At 48.8% G+C, this 9,960-nt stretch overlaps 1 protein-coding gene across 1 annotated transcript; it reads left to right on the top strand.

The window, feature by feature from the left end:
* The first annotated feature begins 4,012 nt into the window (after positions 1-4,012).
* DUSP6 (dual specificity phosphatase 6) lies at positions 4,013-8,477 on the top strand. Its single transcript, XM_054444722.2, has 3 exons — positions 4,013-4,897; positions 5,512-5,949; positions 6,975-8,477. The coding sequence occupies exons 1-3, from the start codon at positions 4,498-4,500 to the stop codon at positions 7,280-7,282; spliced, it is 1,146 nt and encodes a 381-aa protein (XP_054300697.1). The 5' UTR covers positions 4,013-4,497; the 3' UTR covers positions 7,283-8,477.
* Positions 8,478-9,960: the final 1,483 nt, after the last annotated feature.

Here is a 9,960-nt window from a genome sequence, read left to right as displayed (position 1 = left end):
AGGCCTCTGGAATTAAGGAAGCCTGTAATTCTTCCAACTACTAGAGTCCCTATCTCCTAAGAGAGCTTTTCCTCAGTGCCTCACAGGAATGGCAATATCACCACTAACAGCATTCCTTATGCAGGAATGAAGTGGTGATATTTTAAAAATCATCTTCTGAATACCGACTTTGTGCCCTACACTTCTCGTGTGTCATCTCAGTTGTCTCTAATCCTCACAGTCCTTTGAGGGAGGAATATATATTCCCAATGTTACACACTTCCGAATTTCTTTTCTTGCTTTTTCTCTATAGCGCTTTCACTTTCTAATATATAATTATTTGTTTTGTTTATTGGACTGTCCTCATCAGAATGTAAACTTCAGTGAGGCAGGTTATTCTTCTTTGTTTATTCTCTACTGCTTTCCTGGAATTTAGAATAAATGCATCGATGAATGAATGAAGTGAGGCCCAGACTACTAGTGAGTGACAGAGGTTTGAACCCAGGCTTATGTGCTGTGCTGACGCACTAGATAAGCAATGATACTTGTGAAGATTAGGATCTAGGGCATATTCTAAGGGAGAGAGAATATGCAACATTTAGTGAATGGTTTGACTGATGAAGGGTTGCGCGCAAAGAAAACCACTGGTGTGTAAAAGGAGCAGGGAAAGCATCCTCGCTTCTTTGACATCTGTGGGGAGAATGCAACAGAAAACGTGAGGCTGGAGAAAGCCTGGAGGTCAAAATTCAAAATGCTGACCTTGAAATTCTTCACATGTGGGCAGGGAATACCACGTGGAGGTGAATATAGTGTCCACAACACTGTATGTAATCCGTGCATGTGGGCATCCCTAAGAGTCTGTAAACGGTTTGGCCTCACGTCTTGACACTCTCTGTTGCTACTGTGTGCCCTTGGGCAAATTCTTTAATCTTTGTAAATGGGATAATTTACATGTTTTTTCTGAAGACTGTCCGAAAGTATGCACGTAAACACAGAAACAAGATGGTACCCATCATGTAGTAAGTGCCCAATACGCATTGTTATATCAGTTTGCTGTGGCTGGAGAACAGAGTGTTCCAAAGGTGACCAATAGGGAGAAATCAGAAATGTAGCTGGGTCCATTCTGATAACTGTGCTAAAGGATTTTTGATCCTGGTCTACGATAACACCCCCTTTACTTGACAGCTGAATTGGAACGGATTAAATCGGTTAGGGTAGTATCTCAGAGGGCTTTGCTGCAGATGAGCGAGTCCAGGCGGGCTGTCAAGCAAGCCTCAAGGGGCATCTGTGGGATGCCCAAACCGTGTCCGCAAGCCGAGGCCTTTTCACAGGTCCTCAATTCAGAAGGATGAAAAATTAATTCCAACAGCTAATAGCACCCCACCACCACTTTAGGACGTTTCGCCGTACCCATTTTGTCGTCACAGGGACCCTATGAAGCAGATAGTTTTTATCTTCGTTATGCCGACATGGAAGACTGCAACTTAGAACGGCTACATGATTTAACTAAGGGCGCTTACCTAGGAAGAAGCGGGGTACATAATGCAAACGAGGGCCGTCCCACTCCAGAAGCCCTTTTCGCAGCATTTCTAGGACTGAGCGGTCAGAACGCCACTTTAATCAATGCGCCAGGAAACATTGGCATTCCCTTGGCGATAAAGTTCAGAAGCATGGGTAAAACTACAGTTTCGATGTATCCTCCCGAATCTATAGTCATACTCAGGTAGCTGCGTATTAAAACAGGCGAGGTGGAAACCCAATTTCCCTCCCTTTCTCTTCTGTTGGAGGTCCTGTGCTGAACCTCCAACAGGTTTGCTCTTCTCAGTTCCGCTGAAGGGCATCCTGCCTCTTCCCTCCCTGTCCCCAGGTCCCAATGACTGAAACGTCTCGGGGTGGGAACTTCTGTGACAGATCGTGGAGGATAGGGGGAGTCAACTCCAGCGCAGGCCTCCCCCGGCTGAAACTAGAAGATACCCAGTGAACTATACGAGTTTTGTTCCAAGGGCTGCCCAAAAATGGTGCGGAGAGGAGCTCGGCAATCCCCACCTTCGTTGAACACGCTCCTCCGGGGCGGCCTGCCTGCAGCAGAGCTCCAAAATTGGCAACCTGGGCCTCGCAGCCGCCTTTTTTTAGCCTACATTTCCCAAACCGGGGAAGAGGCGGGTGACTAAAAATGCAAATTGTAGCGGGGGTGTTAGCAGGCATGCCCGTGGGTGCGGGGCGTCGGGCGAAGGGAGACCCCGCGACCTTAGGCGCCCTCGCAGTGTTCACGGTAGGCGCAAAGCGCTGCGAGGGACGCTCCCCAAAGCCGCACCCCGCCGGGCGGCTGCCCCCGCTTCCGCCTCTCAGGCAGCGGCGGGACAAAGCGCGGCCTCTTTTCCGCCGGGGTTTAGGGAGGCGAGGCCGGATTAGGGCCCGCGCCGCGCCGGCCGCACACAGGTGGTTTTCCGCTCGGGAGGGGCAGGCTTCGGCACTTTTATATAACAATAGAGCTCTGCGCGCCGGCAACGCACCTCCCCGCCGCCGCGGCCCCCACCCGGCCACGCCTCCATCCGGCTTCCAATCCGTCCGCCCCGCGGCGCCTGGGCCGAGCGCTGCTCGCTGGCCTGGCCGGCACCTCCCCAAAGTTACCTGCTGGCTCTGCAGCGCGGTAGAGACGTTCCCCTCGACTCCTTGGGAGCCAGGAGCCAGGGGGGTCCCGGCAGGCACTCGTCCTTGCTCCCCCCACCCGCCCCAGATCTCTTTGGAACCGGGAGTCCCGCGCTCAGCCCCGCACCCGTCCACTGCGTCGCGCACAGCCCCCTGCCCGCCAAGCGGGGAGACGGGGACGGCGGGGCGGTGGCAGGGAGCGCAGCGCGCAGGCGCGGCTGGTGCTCCCCGGAGTGCCCGGCGCTGGACAAAGGGAGGAGGCGGCGGCAGGAGAGGGCTGGGGAGGCCCCCTCTGACATGCCTCCCTGCCAACTGTAACCAATCGTCGAGCCCCCCTGCCGAGCCCCCGCAGCCTGCAGGTCTTGCGGGAGGACTTCCTCACGCCTCGCCCATGGCGGGGACTGCCGGCCCGGCCCGGAGCGTCCCAGCACACCTCGCCTAGGCAGCCCCGCCAGACCGGCTGCCCCATCAGAAGCCGAGCTCCTTGCCCAGAAATCATTAACCAGCGCGACCCCCCAGGAGGCGATGGTGGTGGTGGGGCGGGGGGAGAGATTTAGATTCCCCCGAACAATGGCTTGTAACTCCCCACGCCGCTGGAGCGGAATACAGTAAAAGCACTGGACTGACCTAAGAGTTTGTTTCTGCACTCCACATTGTTTTAAAGAAAATAAAATGTTATTTTAAGAAAAAAGGTTTTCTTCTGATTTTCTGCACAACCAGACGTTTGTTTGTTTGCTTTAAAATGTTTCAACAAAATCCTGGTTTGTTTCGAAATATGTTGGATTAGCATTTAACACCTCATCGGTCACTAAAGCCCAGTCAGTTCACCAGCCCCAACACAGCCTCGGCTAAAAGAACATCAGAGCAAACAGAGCTGGGCCTTTAAAACTGGCAAACAAATGCCACACACCGCCTAAAGAAGGGGGGTTGGGGGAGGGGAGGGTTAAGGCGAACTTGGGTCCAAATGAGTTTGAAGGGAATACAAAGAACGAAAAGTCAGCACAAGTTTTCCTAAAGCTAGCTCGCGAACGCAAGCGTCGCGAACAAGGGCTTTTGTGCATGCTAATTGCGCCATTGGTGCGCAAAAGTTCCAACGCGAAATGTGAACTCTCAACAGAAGGAAACATGAGACAACTGAAGTGCCCTGGTTTATGTGCCCTGCTCCTCCTCCGCTGCCGCCTCCCCTTCTTTCTCCTTCCTCCCGCCGAGCCCGCTGTTGCAGCTTGTTTGCACTGGGGCTTATCCGGAGCGGAAATTCCTTTCCGTTTTTGTGAATGACAAACTCATTAACAATTCATCAACACAACCTGTTCCAGCCGGCCCGTCCCCACGGCAACAGCCCCTTCCGCAGCACGCTCATTGGCTGGCCCGGAGAATGTATCCATTGAGACGCTCGCTGTTTGTATCCATTGAGGAGCTGCCTCGCGCAGGGGGTGTGCGAGGCTGAGTCCAAGGGATAGTGAGCAAATCGAGTCTTAAATAATCCGGGGAGAAAGACGCCCGGGTAGATTGAGGTGCAGCCTTAGAGGGAGGGATTAGGAGCCGCTAGACTTTTTTTCCTCCCTTCTCAGTAGCACGGAGTCCGAATTAATTGGATTTCATTCACTGGGGAGGAACAAAAACTGTCTGGGCAGCTTCATTGAGAGAGATTCATTGACACTAACAGCCAGCGGCTGCAGCTGGGTGCAGAGAGAACCTCCGGCTTTACTTCTGTCTCGTCTGCCCCAACCGCTAGCCTCGGCTTGGGTAAGGCGAGGCGGAATTAAACCCCGCTCCGAGAGCGGCAGCTTCGCGCGCGGTGCGCTCGGCCTATGCCTGCCCCGAGGGGCGTCTGGTAGGCACCCCGCCCTCTCCCGCAGCTCGACCCCCATGATAGATACGCTCAGACCCGTGCCCTTCGCGTCGGAAATGGCGATCAGCAAGACAGTGGCGTGGCTCAACGAGCAGCTGGAGCTGGGCAACGAGCGGCTGCTGCTGATGGACTGCCGGCCGCAGGAGCTATACGAGTCGTCGCACATCGAGTCGGCCATCAACGTGGCCATCCCGGGCATCATGCTGCGGCGCCTGCAGAAGGGCAACCTGCCGGTGCGCGCGCTCTTCACGCGCGGCGAGGACCGGGACCGCTTCACCCGGCGCTGTGGCACCGACACGGTGGTGCTCTACGACGAGAGCAGCAGCGACTGGAACGAGAATACGGGCGGCGAGTCGGTGCTTGGGCTGCTGCTCAAGAAGCTCAAGGACGAGGGCTGCCGGGCGTTCTACCTGGAAGGTACGCGCCCGGGGAACTCCACGCGCGGGGCAGGGCGAGGGGCGCAGGGCTGCGGGCGGGGCCCGTGGACTGAAAATGTCTCTGCTGCGCTCAGCTGGCGCTTCGGAGCCGCGCTGCTCGCCTAGGGGCCGGCAGCCGACGAGGTAGGGGCCGCGAACCGCGCGTTCCGCACCAGAGAACCGGGCCGGCTCAGAATCCACCCGCTTCCGGCTGCGGGTACCGGCGGTTTCTTTCTAACGGGTTCTGCACCTTCTTACCCAGAACATCCTCCACCATCACCCTGCTTTCTATCTTTCGATTTTGAATTAAGATTTGCAGGACGGGAGAGATTGTTGGGGATACAAATTGGCACATCCTAGCTCTCAAAATATTCCAAAAAGTTGCCATTTTGTCTATTTCCGGATTCAAGAGAATAAGGGTTCCCTGGCGAGGCGGGCCCGTTCGTTCCATTCCCGAGGGTGCACATTTAAAGTGTGTTTCTCTTAAATATGGTTCTGTATGTAGGGGGTTCGTAGGGTGCTTGTGGTGTTTCTTGCGCCGGGCTGCGGTTCTTACAAGCTGTGAAAACTACTACGGCTTCTCAGGTTACACGATTGCTTTTCTCGTTCTGGCAGGTGGCTTCAGTAAGTTCCAAGCCGAGTTCGCCCTGCATTGCGAGACCAATCTAGACGGCTCGTGTAGCAGCAGCTCGCCGCCGTTGCCAGTGCTGGGGCTCGGGGGCCTGCGGATCAGCTCTGACTCTTCCTCGGACATCGAGTCTGACCTTGACCGAGACCCCAATAGTGCAACAGATTCGGATGGCAGTCCGCTGTCCAACAGCCAGCCTTCCTTCCCAGTGGAGATCTTGCCTTTCCTCTACTTGGGCTGTGCCAAAGACTCCACCAACTTGGACGTGTTGGAGGAATTCGGCATCAAGTACATCTTGAACGTCACCCCCAATTTGCCGAATCTCTTTGAGAACGCAGGAGAGTTTAAATACAAGCAAATCCCCATCTCGGATCACTGGAGCCAAAACCTGTCCCAGTTTTTCCCTGAGGCCATTTCTTTCATAGGTGAGACTAATTAATAGTCATCGCTCTGACATTTAAATGTAAAATTCCTAGCCATTCATAGAGTTTAAGCTGTTAATCGTTCTTGCTGCTTGCTTATTTGTCGGACTGCAGGTCTCTGATGTTCCTAGAGCGTCCTTAATTCTGGTTTATCTTCTTGCTAAGGGAAGAAAACCTGCCTTTTGACATGGCTGCAGATCACAGGTGTATTTGAAACGCTGTTTCTTGAATCTTTGAATTCAGTCATTGACAGTCGTTCGCAATCGGACAACAGATTTTTCCCCCAGTCTTTGGACTCAGGGGAAGGGTCAGATAGAAGTACTCACTATAGACGGGAATTCCAGCATTGCTTTATAATTTAAAAACATCTAGGAGTTATTTTAGGACGTCAAGTTAGTTGTTGGAAAGCAGTATGAATGCTAAATGTTATCCAGTTGAATGATACTGTGATACTGGTAACAGTGAGACAGTGGGTAACCTGAGCCCAGCAGGAAGAACTGTGGGCTGGAAGCCTGGGAGAAGTGAATCTCCAGGCATTGTAATGCATTTCCTATTACAAAGGAACTCATTTTCAGGCCATGTCGACATCCTGTTCCTCCTAATGGGCCATCCCCTGTGACTTCCCTCTCTCTTTTAAAATGCCTGAATACCTCCATTGTTAGCTGCACAACATTTGGAGAATAATTTAATAGACCCTTGCAGTCTGGTTGTCTGTATAAAAGGCATTCACGAACATATTGCAGGGTTTCTGGTATTCACATGCTGAGGCAAAGAATGCACCCATTAAGGAGTTTTTTGTTGGCAGAAACTTAATACAAAAGCTCTCTTTTCAGAAAATATCTGAAATATGTAATTGTGTCCAGTGTACATGTTTCATTTCAATGATACATTTTCTGCTGCTTGTAGGGCTCAACTGCCACACACAACTATTATTATTATTATATTTTTAAGTTCAGTTTTTAGACTGCTCATTCACAAAGGGTGATTTTCAGTCTGCTGAGATCTTGCTTTTCTTTTTGTGTTCACAGATGAAGCCCGGGGCAAGAACTGTGGTGTCTTGGTACATTGCTTGGCTGGCATTAGCCGCTCAGTCACTGTGACCGTGGCTTACCTTATGCAGAAGCTCAATCTGTCGATGAACGATGCCTATGACATTGTCAAAATGAAAAAATCCAACATATCCCCTAACTTCAACTTCATGGGTCAGCTGCTGGACTTCGAGAGGACGCTGGGACTCAGCAGCCCGTGTGACAACCGGGTTCCAGCACAGCAGCTGTATTTTACCACCCCTTCCAACCAGAATGTCTACCAGGTGGACTCTCTGCAATCTACGTGAAAGACCCCACACCCCTCCTTGCTGGAATGTGTCTGGCCCTTCAGCAGTTTCTCTTGGCAGCATCAGCTGGGCTGCTTTCTTTGTGTGGGGCCCCAGGTGTCAAAATGACACCAGCTGTCTGTACTAGACAAGGTTACCAAGTGCGGAATTGGTTAATACTAACAGAGAGATTTGCTCCATTCTCTTTGGAATAACAGGACATGCTGTATAGATACAGGCAGTAGGTTTGCTCTGTACCCATGTGTACAGCCTACCCATGCAGGGACTGGGATTCGAGGACTTCCAGGCACATAGGGTAGGACCAAATGATAGGGTAGGAGCATGTGTTCTTTAGGGCCTTGTAAGGCTGTTTCCTTTTGCATCTGGAACTGACTATATAATTGTCTTCAATGAAGACTAATTCAATTTTGCATATAGAGGAGCCAAAGAGAGATTTCAGCTCTGTATTTGTGGTATCAGTTTGGAAAAAAAAATCTGATACTCCATTTGATTATTGTAAATATTTGATCTTGACTCACTTGACAGTGTTTGTTTGAATTGTGTTTGTTTTTTCCTTTGATTGGGTTTAAAAGAAATTATCCAAAGGGAGAAAGAGCAGTATGCCACTTCTTAAAACAGAACAAAACAAAAAAAGAAAATTATGCTCTTTTCTAATCCAAAGGGTATATTTGCAGCATGCTTGACTTTACCAATTCTGATGACATCTTTATGGACACTATTATCACTAAGACCTTGTTATGGTGAAGTCTTTAGTCTTTTTCATGTATCTTCCTCATGATTTTTTCTCTTTATGTAGTTTGACTATGCCTTACCTTTGTAAATATTTTTGCTTGTGTTGTCGCAAAGGGGATAATCTTGGAAAGACACCAAATCATGGGCTCACTTTAAAAAAAGAAAAAAATAAAAAAACCTTCAGCTGTGCTAAACAGTATATTACCTCTGTATAAAATTCTTCAGGGAGTGTCACCTCAAATGCAATACTTTGGGTTGGTTTCTTTCCTTTAAAAAAATTTGTATAAAACTGGAAGTGTGTGTGTGAGCATGGGTACCCATTTGATAGGAGAAATGCATTTGATTGTGAAGAAGGGAGAGTTAAATTGCTCCAATATGTTCGTGGTGTAAAGTTTTGAGCTGGAATTTATTATAAGAATGTAAAACCTTAAATTATTAATAAATAACTATTTTGGCTATTGAATGTGTGTTTTTAAAAAAATCTCAGTTATACCTATGTGTGAAGTGACACATTTTAGAACTTTTTCATTCAGGGATTGATTTTGACTTGCAGGCATAGCAGGGCAAAGTTCTTTTAAGTTTTTCCTAGAATATTTTTCAGCAGCAGTTTATGAAATTCATCATTTGCCACGAATAAAGATGACATCCTAGAATGGACTGACGTCATTTGCCACGAATAAAGATGACATCCTAGAATGGACTGACTGTATCGTGTATATGAACAATACCTCTTAACGAGTATAGTTCAGGCTTAAGATTTTAAAGTCCATGAAGAAAAATGAATCTATAGAGTATAGCTTGCTGAAGAATACAGTTTGGATATTAACCACAGAGAGGTGTAGCAGAACAACAAGATGACAACCACATGTTAACCTCCTCCCTATCCTTCACTGTCAGGATCTTCTGCCCTACAATGCTGAGATAATGCCAAGGAGGAAGTAGGGATAATTCTTTTTCCAGTCTGTTGTCATTGGCAATTCTACCTGCAGATATCCTAGTGTGAGAATGATGAATCCAGAATGATGTTTCCATTTTTCCCCCTAGCATGCGCATGGCAAGGCATATCTAAGCTTCCTCACTGTGTCAGGATATGTCTTTAGAATTTTACATTGGCACCTAGGAGGCAACTTTCTCATCCCTGTTCTAATTTGCTTTTTTTGTTTAACTGGTTTGGGATGTGGGTCAGAAACCCCTATTGAAACTTGGGATTATTTTAGTTTCTTTTCAAGCGAAAGGCTTTATATCTTGCCATTTTTCTTGGGACCTACCACCCTCTCCTCACCTCAAGTGTAAAAATATACAAACCAAAATAAAAGGCAGGTGTATGGAATCAAAAGAACTAGAACATACTTAACTTTGGGGCTCTTTTTGCATGAGCTCAGTCCCTTCATGTGAAGTGGGGAGAAGAATGAGCTTTTCACCCACATAGCACATGTGTTGACTACTTGGTCGTCTACACTAACAGGAGGCAAGTGGCCTTTGTTCGATGGCAATCATATAAAACTGTCCACGGTGATTTTTAAGCAAGTAAGTATAAAAAGCAAACAGAAATAGTGCAAAAATATATATACCAAGTCAGTCTGTCCTATTTGGGTGTCCCAAGTCAGCAAGAGCACAGAAAGGAGAAGTGGATTTCAGTTCAACTTGGCTCGTGTTAATCCAGTTCTGAACGGTTTCCGCTCCTGGCATTCCCTAAACTGCCTGTTCAAAGTAGGGATTTGCAAGCAGCGTTAGCAATTTCCTGTCCAGCTGCAGCTCAAGTAGCTGGGTGCTTTTTCCCCCCTTTCTTTTCTCTGATTTCTTTTCTCTTTCTTTTTCTTTCTTTCGTTTTTTTAAAAAAATATGGGCTGTGGATAATTTTAGTGCATTTCCTCTTTGTGGATTATTATCTCTTTCCTCCTAGAACCTGCATACATTGAGTTCCTACTGCTTGGCTCAAGCCGACA

This window comes from Pongo pygmaeus, chromosome 10 (genome assembly GCF_028885625.2).
Source record: "Pongo pygmaeus isolate AG05252 chromosome 10, NHGRI_mPonPyg2-v2.0_pri, whole genome shotgun sequence".
NCBI lineage: Eukaryota > Metazoa > Chordata > Mammalia > Primates > Hominidae > Pongo > Pongo pygmaeus.
Note: the sequence above shows the minus strand (reverse complement) of the source record. Positions and strands in the feature narration are given on the sequence as shown.

Coding starts and splice junctions, on each gene's coding strand:
- DUSP6 (XM_054444722.2), top strand. CDS start 4,498: ATGATAGATACGCTCAGACCCGTGCCCTTCGCGTCGGAAATGGCGATC. Junction 4,898..5,511: donor CCGGGCGTTCTACCTGGAAG/GTACGCGCCCGG, acceptor TCGTTCTGGCAG/GTGGCTTCAGTAAGTTCCAA. Junction 5,950..6,974: donor TGAGGCCATTTCTTTCATAG/GTGAGACTAATT, acceptor TTGTGTTCACAG/ATGAAGCCCGGGGCAAGAAC.